Consider the following 21,317-nt stretch of genomic DNA (forward strand, 5'->3'; position numbering starts at 1 on the left):
GATGGATGATCTGTGGAGTACTGATGAGGATGACTGAATGAATGGCCTCATTTCGGCAACTTATTACCTTAATCACGGTCCTGTTAAAAGACATTCCTGCTGTCTTATTTTTTTATATAATTTCTCCACCTTCATGTTGAGAACCGAAAATAGTTTGAGTAGGCTTGTATAATAAGCACTTATTTTTCTGTTGTTGGGTTACTTTACATTAGTTTTGGGTGATACTAGAAATTTGGGTATCGACCAAATACCAAGTACAAAAACCCAAAACCAGTGAAGTTGGCACGTTGTGTAAACCGTAAATAAAAACATAAAATGATTTGCGAATCCTTTTCAACTTATATTCAATTGAATATACCGCAAAGACAAGATATTTAATGTTATTTTTTTTTTTTGCAAATAATGATCATACTTGCCAACCTCGAGACCTCCGATTTCGGGAGGTGGGGGGGGCGTGGTTAAGAGGGGAGGAGTATATTTACAGATAGAATTCACCAAGTCAAGTATTTCATATATATATATATGTATAAGAAATACTTGACTTTTAATGAATTCTAGCTATACATATATTTTTTTAGTATATATATATATATATATATATATATATATATATATATATATATATATATATATATATATATATATATATATATATATATAAGAGAAATACTTGAATTTCAGTGTTCATTTATTTACACATATACACACATAACACTCATCTACTCATTGTTGAGTTAAGGGTTGAATTGTCCATCCTTGTTCTATTCTCTGTCACTATCTTTCTAACCATGCTAAACACCCTCTCTGATGATGCATTCTGCTTCGTCTCCTTGTTGTGTGCACAGTTGTGCACTGCACTCTCTAAAAGCCGTAGATGTTATTGTCACATATGCATGTACAGTAGATGGCAGTATTGTCCTGTTTAAGAGTGTCACAACATTGCTGTTTACGGCAGACGAACTGCTTTACGGCAGACGAAAACGTGACCGCTGTTGTTGTGCGTTGTTACCGCGCTGGGAGGACGTTAATGAAACTGCCTAACAATAAACACACATAAGAAACCAAGAACTCGCCCTCGATCATTCTACAGTTATAACGTGAATGGGCAGGCATGCTGTTTATATTGTGGGAAAGTGGACGTGAAAACAGGTCAGGTCCGCATGGAGCTGGAGGGGGCGTGGCCTCCAGCTCCGCCTGAATTTTGGGAGATTTTCGGAAGAAAATTTGTCCCGGGAGGTTTTTTGGAGAGGCGCTGAATTTCGGGAGTTTCCCGGAAAATCCGGGAGGGTTGGCAAGTATGATAATGATTAACTGAGAATTTAAAGGCAGCAACACATTGCAAAAAAGTTGGCACAGGGGCATTTTTACCACTGTGTTACATGGCCTTTCCTTTTAAAAACACTCAGTAAACTTTTGGGAACTGAGGAGACCAATTTTTGAAGCTTTTCAGGTGGAATTCTTTCCCATTCTTGCTTGATGTACAGCTTAAGTTGTTCAACAGTCCGTTGTGGTATTTTAGGCTTCATAATGCGCCACACATTTTCAATGGGAGACAGGTCTGGACTACAGGCAGGCCAGTCTAGTACCCGCACTCTCTTACTATGAAGCCACGCTGTTGTAGTACGTGGCTTGGCATCGTCTTGCTGAAATAAGCAGGGGCGTCCATGATAACGTTGCTTGGATGGCAACATATGTTGCTCCAAAACCTGTATGTACCTTTCAGCATTAATGGTGCCTTCACAGATGTGTAAGTTACCCATGTCTTGGGCACTAATACACCTCCATACCATCACAGATGCTGGCTTTTCAACTTTGCGCCTATAACAATCCGGATGGTTCTTTTCCTCTTTGGTCCGGAGGACACGACGTACACAGTTTCCAAAATCAATTTGAAATGTGGACTCGTCAGACCACAGAACACTTTTCCACTTTGTATCAGTCCATCTTAAATGAGCTCAGGCCCAGTGAAGCCGACGGCGTTTCTGGGTGTTGTTGATAAACGTTTTTCGCCTTGCATAGGAGAGTTTTAACTTGCACTTACAGATGTAGCGACCAACTGTAGTTACTGACAGTGGCTTTCTGAAGTGTTCCTGAGCCCATGTGGTGATATCCTTTACACACTGATGTCGCTTGTTGATGCAGTACAGCCTGAGGGATCGAAGGTCACGGGCTTAGCTGCTTACGTGCAGTGATTTCTCCAGATTCTCTGAACCCTTTGATGATATTACGGACCGTAGATGGTGAAATCCCTAAATTCCTTGCAATAGCTGGTTGAGAAAGGTTTTTCTTAAACTGTTCAACAATTTGCTCACGCATTTGTTGACAAAGTGGTGACCCTCGCCCCATCCTTGTTTGTGAATGACTGAGCATTTCATGGAATCTACTTTTATACCCAATCATGGCACCCACCTGTTCCCAATTTGCCTGTTCAACTGTGGGATGTCCCAAATAAGTGTTTGATGAGCATTCCTCAACTTTATCAGTATTTATTGCCACCTTTCCCAACTTCTTTGTCACGTGTTGCTGGCATCAAATTATAAAGTTAATGATTATTTGCAAAAAAAAAAAATGTTTATCAGTTTGAACATCAAATATGTTGTCTTTGTAGCATATTCAACTGAATATGGGTTGAAAATGATTTGCAAATCATTGTATTCTGTTTATATTTACATCTAACACAATTTCCCAACTCATATGGAAACGGGGTTTGTATGAGTTTCTTCTTATGCATCAGTACTTGATTTTCTTATCAGCCTGACCTAAGCCCAAGGGTTATGTGTGAAATAAATAATACTCTTTGTGATTAAACATGGTTTCATATCATTTGACAAGGTTTTAAACTGTAAGTAGGTTAGATGTAATTATTAGATGCGATTAAAATCAAGAATAGGATTACTAATTCAGTGTTAATATTTTAGTGATTCCCGGGCCCCACTGTAGTGGAAAAGTTGGGCCCAGAGGTCAAAAAGGTTAAAAATCCCTGAACTAAGACCTGATCCAGAAGGGACTGCTTGGTGGCGTTTAAAAGAAGGTTTTAGGGCAAGTCTGATTTTCTTATCAAGCATGTCAAACCTGGAACACAACGCCTGTAAATAAAAAGGAACTAACAACACACATTTCATATAGGGCCTTGAAAATTGGCTGTTTGGGAGCCAAACTAGTAATCATAGTCGCTAGGTTACTTGTATAAAAATGTATCTTATGAAATATGTATGTTTTCAATTGTTTTTGTACAGAAATGTTACATATTATTATTGTTAATATGTGTAGTAAGTTTTGAATGTGTTTGTCTTGATGTTTTTTCACCAATAACTTGCCAAGTGGCTGGAGATGGAAATTCACCATTGGCAATGATCTCCTATACTTACATGTCAGATGTTCATTGATATGCATTGTCTAAATATATCCTCTAAATTTGCTCGAATTGGTGGGATCGCAACATAGCGGAATTCTGGAGGGGATAATTTACAAAACCCAAAACCAGTGAAGTTGGCACGTTGTGTAAATCCTAAATAAAAACAGAATACAATGATTTGCTATTCATTTTCAACCTATATTCAATTGAATAGACTGCAAAGACAAGATACTTAACGTTCAAACTGGAAAACTTTATTTTTTTGCAAATATTAGCTCATTTGGAATTTGATGCCTGCAACATGTTTCAAAAAGCTGGCACAAGTGGCAAAAAAGACTGAGAAAGTTGAGGAATGCTCAGCAAACACTTATTTGGAACATCCCACAGGTGAACAGGCTAATTGGGAACAGGTGGGTGCCACGATTGGGTATAAAAGCAGCTTCCATGAAATGCTCAGTCATTCACAAACAAGGATGGGGCGAAAGTCACCACTTTGTCAACAAATGCGTGAGCAAATTGTCGAACAGTTTAAGAACAACAATTTCTCAATGAGCTATTGCAAGGAATTTAGGGATTTCACCATCTACGGTCCGTAATATCATCAAAAGCTTCAGAGAATCTGGAGAAATCACTGCACGTAAGCAACATCAGTGTGTAAAGGATATCACTACATGGGCTCAGGAACACCTCAGAGAACCACTGTCAGTGACTACAGTTGGTCGCTACATCTGTACGTGCAAGTTGAAACTCTACTATGCAAAGCATAAGCCGTTTATCAACAACACCCAGGAACGCCGCCGGCTTCGCTGGGCCCGAGCTCATCTAAGATGGACTGATACAAAGTGTAAAAGCATTCTGTGGTCTGACGAGTCCACATTTCAAATTGTTTTTGGAAACTGTGGACGTCGTGTCCTCCGGACCAAAGAGGATAAGAACCATCCGGATCGTTCTAGGCGCAAAGTTGAAAAGCCAGCATCTGTGATGGTATGGGGGTGTGTTAGTGCCCAAGGCATGGGTAACTTACACATCTGTGAAGGCGCCATTAATGCTGAAAGGTACATACAGGTTTTGGAGCAACACATGTTGCCATCCAAGCAACGTTATCATGGACGCCCCTGCTTATTTCAGCAAGACAATGCCAAGCCACGTGTTACAAAAGAGTGGCTTCATAGTAAAAGAGTGCGAGTACAAAACTGGCCTGCCTGTAGTCCAGACCTGTCTCCCATTGAAAATGTGTGGCGCATTATGAAGCCTAAAATACCACAACGGACTGTTGAAGAACTTAAGCTGTACATCAAGCAAGAATGGGAAATAATTCCACCTGAAAAGCTTAAAACATTGGTCTCCTCAGTTCCCAAATGTTTACTGAGTGTTGTTAAAAGGAAATGCCATGTAACACAGTGGTGAACATGCAACGTGTTGCTGCCATTAAATTAATGATTATTTTGCAGTTAGTTAGTTTGAACATTAAATATCTTGTCTTTGCAGTCTATTCAATTGAATATAAGTTGAAAAGAATTTGCAAATCATTGTATTCTGTTTTTATTTACCATTTACACAACGTGCCAACTTCACTGGTTTTAGGTCTTGTAGAAGCAGGGGGGAGAAGTGGAGGATATAACAACATTTTCTGTATGCTAAACTACACTGTCATGTTTTCAAAGAGAAGCGGGTAGAACTTGAAGAAGTGCTGACATTTGAGTTTCGGGATCGCCACACACACACACACACACACACACACACACACACACACACACAGACTAGAACCCAAACTTGGAAAAGCAACTGGAACAATGCAGTGTACCTCGTTGGAACACCCAGTCGGACTTCATTGCCTTCCTGGGTCACGTCACCGTGCCGACAGTCCATTGCAGGTCAGACAACAAGGGAGCAGGTGTTAAGAGGTCAGGGGTCAAACCACAAACACTATTATTGACATCGATGGTTTCCATGGTTTCCTTTCCCTCTCTCCCCTGTGCGTTGACGTTGGGAAGGAGAGGAAAGAGGAAAGCTTCCTCTCACAGATGGACTCAGGGACGCGAGCACATATGTTAAACATGGCCAACCTCCCCCAGCATGAAGGGATGGATCAGGATTAGAGCCACGAATGAACACACACTTATTAAGACAGGGAAAGAGAGGAGAGTCACATGAAAATTCAACATGATTTATTTTTATTTTAAAATACTTTTTCTTTTCCTAGTGTGTTTTTTTTTATTAATTTTTTTTTAAACCATGCCTTATACACATCTCAGCAATATTATTTAAATAAATGTCTTCATTAATATTATTTTCTAAATTTGCCCATTTACAAAAAAAGTAAAATATCTGAGGGGAGAAAATAAACATAAAACAACTTTTTTTTTTTTTTTTTAACTGTCGAGAAATAATAATTATAAAAGTTGGCAAGAGAACAAAATGATGAATGTGCCATGAAAACTGAGTGGTTATGCATACAAATAAATGCATAATTACTTTTGTGTCGAAAATGTTAAATGTTTCTTCCCACACACACACACACACACACACACACACACACACACACACACGCACAAACACGCACGCACACACACAATCTGTGTCGTGTTGTGGGGAAAAAGTGACAAACACAAAGTGGAAGATTAAAATCAAGAGAAGAAAGATTTCCTGAGGGCGAGGCCTTGCAGACAGCGGCTCAATCCAATGAAAGGGTCTCTCTCTGAAGAAATGCTATTAACCTTTAGCACCGTGTTAATTGCTTTTTCTTTAGGTGGGATCACGGGGTTACGAGCAAAAGGGTTGCGTGTGTCTTTGTTTGATAAAGGCTTCATTCAATTTGACTTTTTTTGTCACTACTCTTTCAAATTCCAATTAGTTCAATTAATATGTATGTCACATTCACCCTGTTTCCTCGATTAATCACTGAGTAGAAATCAACGCTGCACCCCGAATAGACCTCTCATTTCTGTCCGTCTGTAATAATAATAATGATGATAATTAGGGATGTCCGATAATGGCTTTTTGCCGATATCCGATATTCCGATATTGTCCAACTCTTTAATTACCGATATCAACCGATATATGCAGTCGTGGAATTAACACATTATTATGCCTAATTTGGACAACCAGGTATGGTGAAGATAAGGTACTTTTTAAAAAAATTAATAAAATAAGATAAATAAATTAAAAATATTTTCTTGAATAAAAAAGAAAGTAAAACAATATAAAAACAGCTACATAGAAACTAGGAATGAATGAAAATGAGTAAAATTAACTGTTAAAGGTTAGTACTATTAGTGGACCAGCAGCACGCACAATCATGTGTGCTTACGGACTGTATCCCTTGCAGACTGTATTGATATATATTGATATATAATGTAGGAACCAGAATATTAATAACAGAAAGAAACAACCCTTTTGTGTGAATGAGTGTAAATGGGGGAGGGAGGTTTTTTGGGTTGGTGCACTAATTGTAAGTGTATCTTGTGTTTTTTATGTTGATTTAATGAAAAAAACAAAACAAAAAAACACACACAAAAAAAACGATACCGATAATAAAAAAAAAAAACGATACCGATAATTTCTGATATTACATTTTAACGCATTTATCGGCCGATAATATCGGCCTGTCTTGTGTTTTTTATGTTGATTTAATGAAAAAAACTAAACAAAAAAACACACAAAAAAACCCGATACCGATAATAAAAAAACGATACCAATAATTTCCGATATTACATTTTAACGCATTTATCGGCAGGCCGATATTATCAGACATCTCTAATGATAATAATAATAATAATATGTGGCAGTAGAGGTCATAAAAAGACACACCGCCCTGACATGACATCTGTAAAGCTGGCACTCACAATGAAGTTTGAAGAGAAGCAGTCTAAAGAATGTTGGCCTCACTGCAGGGCAATAAATAATAGTAAAAAAAATATGGAAAAATATCAAAATACATTATTTAAATAAACTGTCTTGTTCATGGAATATATAAATAAATTAATTTGATATTCTTTTACAAAAATACAGGCCTTTATGTTGAAAAAAAATGCCCATTGTAAATTCACAGAAAATAACTGGCTGATAATTGCATTACTTTTATAGTAACACTCACAGTAATTTACTGTGAAATATCCTTAAAGCAATTTACTGCAATAGCAGAGCTTGTTTTTTTAGTGTTAATTACAATAAAGGTGCAACTAAATTCTGTAACATCACAATTATATAACTTTTATAGTTAATTACTCTCTCGTGTTCACAGCATTCCACAACTTAGGCAGTCTACGGAACCCCTTTGGGGATAAATCAGTTTGAATTTACAGTATTTTTTTGTGATATTACAGAGGACTATAATTATGGTATTTTATTGTGAAATAACACTTAATTACTGTACTGTGAGGTATAAGGATATCATTAAAAAAAAAACAACGCATTTTGTTGTAATGTTACTGTAAATTTTGATTACAGTATTTTATTGTGGAAAAAATACTGTTAAATGCTGTGAAATTCTGGCAAATTTTTACAGTATTAATTAGGGGTGTTCTGATCCAAAATTGATCAGATATCAGTAAAAAAAAATTTTTTTTTTTTTTTTTTTTTTACTGATATCTGACATGAAAAGTATCGAAATTATTTTAGTACCGGTACTGGTACCAACATAAATTGCATTATTGGCTTTATTTTAACAAAAAATCTTCGGGTACATTAAAAATGTGTTTCTTGTTGCAGTTAAGTCTTTAAATAAAATAGTGAACATACAAGACAACTTGTCTTTTAGTAATACGTAAACAAACAATGGCTCCTAATTAGTCTGCTGACGTATGCAGTAACATATTGTGTCAATTATCATTCTATTATTTTGTCAACATTATTAAGGACAAGTGGTAGAAAATGTATTATTAATCAACTTGTTCATTTACTGTTAATATCTGATTACTTTCTCTTTTAACATGTTCTGTCTACACTTCTGTTAAAATGTAATTATCACTTATTCTTCTATTGTTTGATACTTTACATTAGTTTTGGATGATACCACAAATTTAGGTATCAATCCGATACCAAGTAGTTACAGGATCATACATTGGTCATATTCAAAGTCCTCATGTGTCCAGGGACATATTTCCTGAGTTTATAAACATAATATACATAAACGAAAGAAGATGTTGTGATGCCAAAAAATATCGACGTAATCATAGTAGTATACGTGCCTGTACTTGATATCATTACAGTGGATGTCAGGTGTAGATCCACCCATGGAATCATAGTTTAGTGAAGCATTTTTAGCTATTCCTCGTCCTGCAGGGATGATACTTGTAAGAAACATACTTTATTTGTCGCCATGGAGACCAGGATTAGTGATTTAGATGTAGCTAAAACACTGCAGACGGCAGATGGACGTTAGCCGCTAACTAACTAGCCATGTCTTAAAGCACCTCTTCAGGTGGGCATTTCAGTGTTATACCTTTATCGTTAGTTTTTAAGCCAAAATGCGTCCATTCTCCCTTTTCTGTCTACACACTGTGACTGCTGTAAGTACTCTGTGATTGTGCGCTGCCGAACATGCTCATCTGCTCGTAAACCAGCAATGACACGACGTAATGACGAAGTGGGCCCGGGATCGGTACGTTTAAGAGGCGGTATATATATATATATATATATATATATATATATATATATATATATGGAATTTCCGATACAAGCCAGTTGACATCTAAATGTCTTCCAATAAGCAAAAATTCAGTGAAGTCATTTTTAAAAGGTAGAAATGGTAGGCTATAAGCTACTAGGAGCTGGCAGCTACACAACAGCTGAGCACGCCAGGTAGACATACGTAATAAGTGTTCTCAATTGGACAACATTGCAGTCTAAAAACACATTTGTCAACTTAAACAAGTGTCAACTAATTATAGTTGCATGTTCTTTACAAGTCTCCAAATAAATTACCAGTAACAAACGTGTCCGCATCATTCAACATATGAGCTTTGACATAATGAATTGCTGTCCCTACTAGGTGTCGCCGAAAATCAATGACTCCAATTCAATTTAAAGACAGCAGAAAGTCTATTTTAGACAGGTAATAATAAATATGTTTGTGTTTCCACCATTGTGCTCCTTTTGACTAATTCCCCTTGATCAATCTTTTTCCAACAAAAAAATATCTATGATATAATATCGGCCAATACTCCAGGCTCCAATATCGGCGTCGTATTGGAAGTGAAATTGTTTTACTGGGACAGCACTCGCCTTAAAGCCCTACTGAAACCCACTACTACCGACCACGCAGTCTGATAGTTTATATATCAATGATGAAATCTTAACATTGCAACACATGCCAATACGGCCGGGTTAGCTTACTAAAGTGCAATTTTAAATTCCGCGCAAAATATCCTGCTGAAAACGTCTCGGTATGATGACGCTGGCACGTGATGTCACGGATTGTAGAGGACATTTTGGGCCAGCATGGTGGCCAGCTATTAAGTCGTCTGTTTTCATCGCAAAATTCCACAGTATTCTGGACATCTGTGTTGGTGAATCTTTTGCAATTTGATCAATGAACAATGGAGACAGCAAAGAAGAAAGCTGTAGGTGGGAAGCGGTGTATTGCGGGCGGCTGCAGCAACACAAACACAGCCGGTGTTTCATCGTTTACATTCCCGAAAGATGACAGTCAAGCTTTACCATTGGCCTGTGGAGAACTGGGACAACAGAGACTCTTACCAGGAGGACTTTGAGTTGGATGCGCAGACGCGGTACCGTGAGTACGCATGCGGCTGCGGCTTCCAAACATTTGATCGCTTGCCCGTACGTGCGTGCCGCTATGTGCATGTCACGTACGTAACTTTGGGGAAATATATGTGCTGTATGAACTTTGGGGAGGTGAACGGTACTTTGGGCTGTGGGATTGAGTGTGTTGTGCAGGTGTTTGAGTTGTATTGGCGGGTTATATGGACGGGAGGGGGGAGGTGTTTGTTATGCGGGATTAATTTGTGGCATATTAAATATAAGCCTGGTTGTGTTGTGGCTAATAGAGTATATATATGTCTTGTGTTTATTTACTGTTTTAGTCATTCCCAGGTGAATATCAGGTCCCACCCGCCTCTCACAGCATCTTCCCTATCTGAATCGCTCCCACTGCCCTCTAGTCCTTCACTCTCACTTTCCTCATCCACAAATCTTTCATCCTCGCTCAAATTAATGGGGAAATCGTCGCTTTCTCGGTCCGAATCGCTCTCGCTGCTGGTGGCCATCATTGTAAACAATGTGCAGATGTGAGGAGCTCCACAACCTGTGACGTCACGCGCATATCGTCTGCTACTTCCGGTAGAGGCAAGGCTTTTTTTATCAGCGACCAAAAGTTGCGAACTTTATCGTCGATGTTCTCTACTAAATCCTTTCAGCAAAAATATGTCAATATCGCGAAATGATCAAGTATGACACATAGAATGGACCTGCTATCCCCGTTTAAATAAGAAAATCGCATTTCAGTAGGCCTTTAATCCCTTTATTAGATGCCCATAACCACCATATGAGGAAATACAGTCTTTCAGTATATGCCATATGTAGGATATTGTTTCATTTAAAAAGTTAATTTATATATAATATATATATATAGGAATATTTGTGCAACTAGCAACTTAAACGTATTTGTATTGGTTTATGTGTGATTATAGTTATTGAGCATAATTGTTATTATCTTAAATAAGAAATGTATGAGGTATGATATGAGTAACTGACCTCTCTTAAACAGACAGTGCAGAGACGGCGGCTGTTAAACATGCATTCTGGGAGAGGGGCTACCACATACAGTATGTGCATGCATGGCACCATGTGTCAGTCTTCTATCTCACCAGATAGAATTCACATTTCCCACAATTCCTGTTGGGCCTCATGTTGCTAGGGAACAGAGTGCTCTGCATAGAGTAGTAGGTTTAAGCCCCTAAAAGATGGCGTCTAACATCCGCTTTTCTATGCTTTTGGGATGGATTGGTAGTCTCTGCGTGTCGGCCCACAGGAAAACCTTCCCATCATGGCGGTGGGGAGGGGAATGAACCAGGCAGGACAGGAAACATGGGGGTTAAAGGAGGGGTCACATATTTAAAAAATAAACCAGAAAAGGCATTCAGGACGAGGAGACATTTACACACACAAAGTGCACATCGATTGTAGTTATTTACACGTACAGCAGTCCTTCAAGTTTCCAGTTGAATGAAAGTCAAAATGTAGAACATTAGAAAGGTCCAACAACACAACTTCTGTATGTCCGCCATGTCGCCGGGCTCTATTTACAGGACTGTACATACTTACAGGTGCAATTTACTCGTTTGGATTCTCCACCCTGTCTGACGGTTCGAAACGCCCACACACACACACACACACACAAACACTTTCATACACACTTAGAAACGCCCTCAGACCACTTCCACAGAAGCTCTTTACCAGTCTGCGTCCTCCTCTATGTAATAATCAGGTGTTCCAGTACCATCAAACAAACCGGGTTCCAGTGACTTGCGCTGCTTTCCCCGGGCAAAGACCCGTGACAAAGAGCCCAGGCCCATCTTCTCCTTCTTCTTCTTACACTTCGCCACCTCCAGATCTTCTAGGGACTGGAACAGAGGGAAGGCAGAAGCAGAGTTACCCAAAAGAGAGCAGACTAAAATACAAACTCCAAAACCAGTGAAGTTGGCACGTTGTGTAAATGGTAAATAAAAACAGGATGCAATGATTTGCTAATCCTTTTCAACCTTTATTCAATTGAATAGACTGCAAAGACAAGATACTCAACGTTCGAACAGGAAAATGTTTCAAAAAAGCTGGCACAAGTGGCAAAAAAGACTGAGGAAGTTGAGGAATGCTCATCAAACACTTATTTGTGTCAGGCTTATCCCTGACAGTTTGGTTAAGTTTTAGTTTTTCCTCTGTGTTTGTTTTATTTCCTGTCAGCACTCTTATTTTGGTTCAGTTTCCTGTTGTTCTCTCTGAGTGCTGTCCCCTCAGCTGTGGCTGATTGGCACCTGGCCACACCTGGTGTCAATCAGCCAGCTGCTATTTATACCTGCCCTGCCCTCCAGTCACTGCTGGATTATTGTCATTGTCAATGTCACTACTACCTGTCATAATACTCGTTGTAGCTCTGTCTACTTTTGTTCACTCTGCTCATGTCATAGTTCCTTCGTGTCACAGTAAGTGTTTTTGTTTCTTGTCGACAGTTAGCCTTTGTGCTATTTTAGTTCATAGCCAAGTTTGTTCTCCGCCTTGTGCGCACCTTTTGTTTGTACCCTTTTGTTTGTTTTTTTTTGCTATAGTGTTAAATTAAATCATGTTTTCCCGCACAATGCCTTCTGCCTTCTCTGCATTTTGGGGTTCGTCACCTACAACTCCTGACAATTTGGAACATCCCACAGGTGAACAGGCTAATTGGGAACAGGTGAGTGTCACGATTGGGTATAAAAGCAGCTTCCTTGAAATGCTCAGTCATTCACAAAACAAGGATGGGGCGAGGGTCACCACTTTGTGAACACATGCGTGAGCAACTTGTCCAACAGTTTAAGAACATTTCTCAACCAGCTATTGCAAGGAATTTAGGGATTTCACCATCGAAGGTTCGTAATATCATCAAAAGGTTCAGAGAATCTGGAGAAATCACTGCACGTACAGTAAGTGGCAAGGCTGTGACCTTCGATCCCTCAGGCGGTACTGCATCAAAATCCGAACACTTCAGAACACTACTGTCAGTAACTACAGTTGGTCGCTACATCTGTAAGTGCAAGTTAAAACTCTACTATGCAAGGCAAAAGCCATTTATCAACAACACCCAGAAACGCCGCCGGCTTTGCTTGGCCCGAGCTCATCTAAGATGGACTGATGCAGAGTGTTAAAGTGTTCTGTGGTCTGACGAGTCCACATTTCAAATTGTTTTTGGAAACTGTGGCGCCTTCACAGATGTGTAAGATACCCATGTCTTGGGCACTAATACACCCCCATACCATCACAGATGCTGGCTTTTCAACTTTGCACCTATAACAATCCGGATGGTTCTTTCCTCACGACGTCCACAGTTTCCAAAAACAATTTGAAATGTGGACTCGTCAGAACACTTTTCCACTTTGCATCAGTCCATTTTAGATGAGCTCAGGCCCAGCGAAGCCGACGGCGTTTCTGGGTGTTGTTGATAAACGGTTTTCGCCTTGCATAGGAGAGAGTTAACTTGCACTTACAGATGTAGCGACCAACTGTAGTTACTGACAGTGGGTTTCTGAAGTGTTCCTGAGCCCATGTGGTGATATCCTTTACACACTGATGTCACTTGTAGATGCAGTACAGCCTGAGGGATCAAAGGTCTCGGGCTTAGCTGCTTACGTGCAGTGATTTCTCCAGATTCTCTGAACCCTTTGATGATATTACGAACCGTAGATGGTGAAATCCCTAAATTCCTTGCAATAGCTGGTTGAGAAAGGTTTTTCTTAAACTGTTCAACAATTTGCTCACGCATTTGTTGACAAAGTGGTGACCCTCGCCCCATCCTTGTTTGTGAATGACTGAGCATTTCATGGAATCTACTTTTACACCCAATCATGGCACCCACCTGTTTCCAATTTGCCTGTTCACCTTTGGGATGTTCCAAATAAGTGTTTGATGAGCATTCCTCAACTTTATCAGTATTTATTGCCACCTTTCCCAACTTCTTTGTCACGTGTTGCTGGCATCAAATTCTAAAGTTAATGATTATTTGCAAAAAAAAAAAAATGTTTATCAGTTTGATCATCAAATATGTTGTCTTTGTAGCATATTCAACTGAATATGGGTTGAAAATGATTTGCAAATCATTGTATTCCGTTTATATTTACATCCAACACAATTTCCCAACTCATATGGAAACGGGGGTTTGTATGTCTTATTCAGAGTCATCTCAGATTCAGGACCACACGGTATTAGGTTTTCGGAATCGGTAGTAGAGTAGAGTGAAGATGCTTACAAGCACACAAGAGACAGCTTTAGAATGAGCACACAGACGGCATCTGTGTGGGGGTAGGGGGGTTGTTGGGCAGCGCCTTACGTTGCAGAGCGAGTGAGTCCGATGTCGTGGAGAGTTGATGTCACTCGGCGTGGACGACCTGTCTCCATCCACTGCCGAGGCGTCGGAGATGATGGAGGGCTGACGCGAGTGGCCTGGACTCAACCGCACAGCAGCGACTAAACGAAAATGGGGAAAAAGGCTTCATTTTTACAGGTGGGCTTCTGCAATGAATTGAAGAAAATTGGGATTTTTTTTTGTTCTTTTTTTAACGCCCTATGAATAGGGAAATCAGAATTGAAATCAAGAGACTGAAATGACTTGCCATCATCAGCAGTTGCCAGGCAACAGTGTGCATTCAGCAGTGCAACCCATACGAACACAATGAGCAACTGTTTTCTTCTTCTTGTCTGCGTGTGTGTTTTAAACAGGCATTTGGGTGAAGTATTAGCGTGTTGTTAGTTTTTATCTAAATAAAGGTTCTGTGACAGAAGGTTGCATAAAATGGATTGAATGATGGCTAACGGCACCTCGCAGAGGAGGGGCGCCATCCCGTCCTCCTACCTTGTCTGTCGGTGGGATGTCCCGTGTGAACGTAGAGGGTCTGCTGACTCTGTCTGATGGCGGCAGTGAGGGGGAGGTCCGCCTGCATCACCCACTCCTGGTTGTTGCCGTTGACAACCGTTTCCGTTGGCATTGCCAGCGAGTGACGTTTAGGCACATCCTTGGTCAGGGTGGCTAACGACTGTTTGGCCTTGGGAGAGGGCGGAGAGAAAGGCATTAGCCAGAGAACATGTCCATGTGGAGTGAGTGTGTATTCAAATACATTGTTTTGGGGACCACATTTACAGAAAGCTAAGGACCGCGGGGACTGACCTCTGCCTGCACTATTAGTATTATTTTGTATTTTCCGTAGAACCAGTATCCTCCACAGCAGTGTTTTTCAACCTTTTTGGAGCCAAAGCGCATTTTTTTCATTGAAAAAATCCCAAGGCACACCACCAGCAGACAACATAAAATAGTAAAACTCAGCAGCTGATATTGACAGTAAAAAGTTGTTCTTACAATTATTGGAAATTAATTCAAACCATAACCAAGCATGCATCACTATAGCTCTTGTCTCAAAGTAGGTGTACTGTCACCACCTGTCACATCACGCCGCGACTTACAATAACAAACAATAACAGTGCAATCAGTGCAAACATCAGAGGTCTTATTTTTGGCCGCTGTATCCAACACTGTGTTTGCATATGTAAATAAGTGATTCTTTGGCGTACCACTAGATCATACTTGCCAACCTTGAGACCTCCGATTTCGGGAGGTGGGGGGTGGGGGGGCGTGGTTAAGAGAGGAGGAGTATATTTACAGCTAGAATTCACCAAATCAAGTATTTTATATATATATATATATATGTATATATATATATATATATATATATGTAAGAATTACTTGACTTTCAGTGAATTTTAGCTATATATATATATATATATGTAAAAGAAATACTTGAATTTCAGTGTTCATTTATTTACACATATACACACACATAACACTCATCTACTCATTGTTGAGTTAAGGGTTGTCCATCCTTGTTCTATTCTCTGTCACTATTTTTCTAACCATGCTGAACACCCTCTCTGATGATGCATTGCTGTGTGGCACGCACAAAAGGGCTTTCATCAAATGCACTAGAGTCTGGAATCTTCCATCTCTCCCTTGCATGGCCCAAAACTGGTCAATCTTTGCTTCCTGAGGAAGATCTTCACTGCCAAGCACTTGGTAGTCCACTACTTCTTCCCGGAGGCTATCCAGGTCCAATCGCAGCTGCGGCTTGGAACTTACAAGCATATTTTTTCATCCTACTCGTCGTCGGCGTCGCCACGGCTGTATCTTCCTCGTTCTTCTGCTTCGTCTCCTTGTTGTGTGCGCAGTTGTGCACTGCACTCTCTAAAAGCCGTAGATGTTATTGTCACATATGCATGTACAGTAGATGACAGTATTGTCCTGTTTAAGAGTGTCACAACATTGCTGTTTACGGCAGACGAACTGCTTCACGGTAGACGGAAACGTGACTGCTGTTGTTACCGCGCTGGGAGGACGTCAATGAAACTGCCTAACAATAAACCCACATAAGAAACCAAGAACTCGCCCTCGATCATTCTACAGTTATAACATGATTGGGCAGGCACGCTGTTTATATTGTGGGAAAGCGGACGTGAAAACAGGCTGTCGACACGTCACTCAGGTCCGCATGGAGCTGGAGGGGGTGTGGCCTCCAGCTCCACCTGAATTTCGGGAGAAAATTTGTCCCGGGATGTTTTCGGGAGAGGCGCTGAATTTCGGGAGTCTCCCGGAAAATCCGGGAGGTTTGGCAAGTATGCACTAGATAGAGCCCATGTACTGCAGTTTGAGAATCCCTGGCATAGCCTTAAGAAAACACATTTTCATCAACGATACGTTTTGTCAGTATTTAAACAGGCATAAAGTGTTGGTTTTTTTGTCTCTGTGTAAGCTGGCAGTCACCACTTCATTACAACGGTCAAACAGTCATCAATCACCCGGGGGTCTGACATGCAAATCAACGTGGAATCACATCCCGTCATTAGCAGTTTGAATATTGACGCTCTCGCCGGAGCACATTGATCACACTGGGGGAACTCTGGGATCACTGAGTGGGTTCGATCCGGGTAAGCCTTGGGATTAGTCAAACACGTGCAGCTGAGGAGGAGCTTTAGGAGGTAACAATCAAGGGATCAGGGGAGGGGGTTAGGAGTCGTTAAAAGTCCAAGCTAGGGGGGTCTTCGTCTTACCGCCATGACCCTAGGAGAGACGTCCCTGTCCCCGATGCGCTCAAACACCCGGTACTCCATTCTTTGATTGACACAGTTACTCATCTGAAGGGGGGGGTTGGAGACGTTAGCGAGGCCTATTGAAGTACTTAATGTGCTTATTTCCAAAAAAAACAGTGACAAATATTCATAACATTGTGTTGTGGTTACCAAACAAACCGTAGACTGGGAATTGACCAGCATTAGCATGAGGTGGAGTGGGGTTGACCGCCAACGTTAGCAGCTAGCGCTAACTCCCCGCCGGTTCAATACGCGACAGTTAAAAGGTAAAGTGGTTTATTGATTTGTACATTTTCACCCTCGCTATATGAACATCGCCACACAGCTGTCAATACATGCATCAATATAAGAGTGGCTAACCTATTTTTACACTCGTATGGCTATTAAGAATGCTAACAATGCGCTCAAAATATGGCTTAACCCATAAAAGGTATCCGTTCTTACTTCTAAACAGGGGCGTCACTAGCTTTTAAGGACAGGGGGGGCTTTGCCCCCAGGAGATGCACAGGAAGCGAGCGAATGTTACGCACGAGCACAAAACTTCACAAACGGCTAACAAAGACTTAGAAATTATTCATTGTTATTATTATTATTTAAAAAAAATGCACGGGACGAAATGAAATGCTCCCCGGGACGATGGCTTTTAACCATATATTTTCTTTTTCTTTTTATGTATTTATTCATTTTACATTTTATATTAAATGTCTTGGTTTTAACAAGCCATCCTATAATAATAAAACAGCTATTAATGTAACAATACAATAAAACATATATATTTAATGATGTTTTTTTCATTATTTTAACAATAGGATTATGTATATTACTTTATATAGATTCTACAAGAAACACAAAACTTAAAAAATAAATTATTTACAATTGCACACACAAGGTTTTGTGCAGCTTCACTCATTGTAAAGGAAGATAATGTGCTTCGTACACTTGCAGGACCGCAAGCAAGGTTGCAGAGAAAATGCGGGCTGGAATTTGAGTGATGTGGGCATTTTCTATATGAACAAGTGGAATGGATTGGATACCGACGCACGAAAGGGGCTCTCTACCTTACGCTACGAAGTGAGGGGAAACTGAGTGAATAATAACAGGTTATATGATTATTTATTTAAACTCATATTTGGGCCACTTTATAATGAATATGTCGGCATTTATTTGTAAAACAAAACAGAAAAACACCAAATTATTTAGGGGGGCTTAAGAATATTTTAGGGAGGCTTGAGCCCCCCTAAAATAGGCCTAACAACGCCAATGCTTCTAAATAGGGTGTTATTATTGGGTTGTAACATATTTAGACATTTCCGAAAAATGGTTTTCAAAGACATTTCTTGTAAATTATGAATTATCATTGATGATTATAATTAATTGGGCATATGCGCAGAGTATAGAGGGTGCCGATTTAAACTAAGATTGGTTTGTCTTGGCAGATCATTGTGCTCTACTTAATGATACGGTGATACCTCACCTTAAGAGTGTTTTGTCTCTTGGCTAATTGTTATGCTTTAAGTTGCAAGCAAAAATCTGAGTAACAAGCATTCCCCCCCCATTAGTTGGCGTAGCAAATGCCACAGTGAACCCCGTAAGGTCCTACCAAAAACATCTGGTCTTACTCGCAAGCATTGGCTTATAGCTAGAGAAAGACATACATTTGCCTTCCAACCATGGGAAGGTGCGTGGGAAGAAAAAGCAGAATGATATTCATTGAATTAAAGAAATAGATCATCAAAACCATGCGGTACGAGCGTATCCCTGAAGCAGAACGAAGTCTAACGCCAGCCAAGAATATTGAACTAACATCTAAGCGACCTACGCACCAAGTAAAATTCCTAATTTGTGAACCCGTTCTCAAACAATGGCAATAAAAAACTATTCTGATCCTGATTCTACATGTATCCATTAAAATATGTCAAAGCTGCTGATGGTGTGTTTGACTATGAAGCAGCTGAAAGGAGATACCGTAGAAGTCCATTCTCCAAGCTAAATACTGTACATTATCAGTACTTTACTTTGTAAAACGACCGTAGTTGTTAGTGGTACTTTTTATTGTTTTGTAATAATAATATTTATTATCTAAAAGTTTGTCTTCTTTTTAAAAACAGCGTACCCCATTGAAATGAATTTAAAATAATTTTAACTTGTAGCTTTTAAAAAAAAAAAAAAAAAGACATACATATCATACGAAGGACAATACAATAGAACAGTGGTTCTCAACCTTTTTTCAGTGTTGTACCCCCTGTGAATTTTTTTTAAATTCAAGTACCCCCTAATCAGAGCAAAGCATTTTTGGTTGAAAAAAAGAGATAAAGAAGTAAAATACAGCACTATGTCATCAGTTTCTGATTTATTAAATTGTATTACAGTGCAAAATATTGCTCATTTGTAGTGGTCTTTCTTGAACTATTTGGAAAAAAAGATAGGTTTTTATTTATATTTATAAAGGATTTTTGAATTGTTGCTATTTTTAGAATATTTAAAAAAAATCTCACATACCCCTTGGCATACCTTCAAGTACCCCCAGGGGTACGCGTACCCCCAGTTGAGAACCACTGCAATAGAACATAGTACAAAAAACTACAGTAGTTTTATAAAGTAATAATAATGTACAGGATTTACCTTGGAGAGCGCACTTTTATTGTATCTCTTTTGACCTTCTTCTCTGTCAAGCACACCATCAGCAGCATTTCAAAATGTTCATGCATAAATGTCCGTCGTTTAAATATACTATTTTAATGTCCTTAGCTGGTGTTATTGACTCCTTTTTCTTCAGTATTACGCTGCATCATTACTTTACTTTGTAAAACTACCGTAGTTGTTAGTGGTACTTTTTATTGTTTTGTAATAATAATATTTCTTATCCAAAAGTTAGTTTTCTTTTTAAAAACAGCGTAAACCATTAAAATGAATTTAAAATAATTTTAACTTGTAGCCTTTAAAAAACAAAAAAACATTTGACATAAATACCGTAAGAAGGACAGTACAATAGAATATAGTACAAACAACTACAGTAGTTTTATAAACTAATAATAATTTACAGGATTTACCTTGGAGAGCGCACATTTATGGAATCTCCTTCGAGCTTCTTCTCTGTCAAGCACACCATCGGCAGCTTTTCAAAATTTTGATGTATAAATGTCCATCATTTAAATATTATTTTAATGTCCTTAGCTGGCGGTATTGACTCCTTTTTCTTCAGTATTACTCTCCATCATTACTTTACTTTGTAAAACTACCGTAGTTGTTAGTGGTACTTTCCATTGTTTTGTAATAATAATATTTCTTATCTAAAAGTTTGTTTTCTGTTTAAAAACAGTGTCACCCATTTAAATTAATTTTAACAGGTAGCCTTTAAAAAATTTTTTTTTTAAAATACATAAATATCACAAGAAGGACAATACAATAGAACATAGTACAAACAACTACAGTAGTTTTAAGAAGTAATAATAATGTACAGCATTCACCATGAAACGCGCACTTTTATGGTATCTTCTTCGAGCTTCTTCTCCGTCAAACACACCATCAGCAGCTTTTCAAAATTTTCATGCATCGTTTAAATATTAATTTAATGTCTTCAGCTGGCGTTATTGACTACTTTTTCTTCAGTATTACGCACCATCATTACTTTACTTTGTAAAACTACTGTAGTGGTACTTTCTATTGTTTTGTAATAATATTTATTATCTAAAAGTTTTCTTTTTAAAAACGGCGTCACCCATTGAAATGAATTTAAATTAATTTTAACGTGTAGCCTTTTTAAAAAAAAAGAAAAGAAATTGAAGCAAATTATATTTATATAGCGCTTTTCTCTAGTGACTCAAAGCACTTTTACATAGTGAAACCCAATATCTAAGTTACATTTAAACCAGTGTGGGTGGCACTGGGAGAAGGTGGGTAAAGTGTCTTGCCCAAGGACACAACGGCAGTGACTAGGATGGCGGAAGGGGGGATCGAACCTGGAACCCTCAAGTTGCTGGCACGGCCACTCTACCAACCGAGCTATACCGGTATAACGGTGAAATATAATGGTGTAACAATTACAGAAGTGTTATGAAGTAATAATAATGTACGGTATTTACCCTAAAGAGCGCAGTTTTATGGTATCTCCTTTGAGCTTCTT

General features: G+C 39.1%; 1 protein-coding gene across 5 annotated transcripts in view; it reads right to left on the reverse strand.

Annotated features, from left to right (window-relative positions):
* Positions 1-21,317, reverse strand: part of kazna (kazrin, periplakin interacting protein a) — a 475,688-nt gene that overhangs the window by 30,006 nt on the left and 424,365 nt on the right. For 2 of the 5 annotated variants that reach the window (XM_061976143.1, XM_061976158.1), the window contains 4 exons: positions 17,156-17,239; positions 14,913-15,102; positions 14,391-14,527; positions 11,817-11,940 (listed from right to left, as the gene is read on the reverse strand). In XM_061976143.1, the coding sequence (XP_061832127.1) occupies positions 11,817-11,940; positions 14,391-14,527; positions 14,913-15,102; positions 17,156-17,239 (535 nt within the window). Of the gene's footprint in view, positions 1-10,688; positions 11,941-14,390; positions 14,528-14,912; positions 15,103-17,155; positions 17,240-21,317 lie in introns of those variants that run through there. The other 3 variants (XM_061976166.2, XM_061976151.1, XM_061976174.2) reach the window with 3 other exon arrangements.

This window comes from Nerophis lumbriciformis, linkage group LG01 (assembly GCF_033978685.3).
Source record: "Nerophis lumbriciformis linkage group LG01, RoL_Nlum_v2.1, whole genome shotgun sequence".
In the NCBI taxonomy this organism is placed as follows: domain Eukaryota; kingdom Metazoa; phylum Chordata; class Actinopteri; order Syngnathiformes; family Syngnathidae; genus Nerophis; species Nerophis lumbriciformis.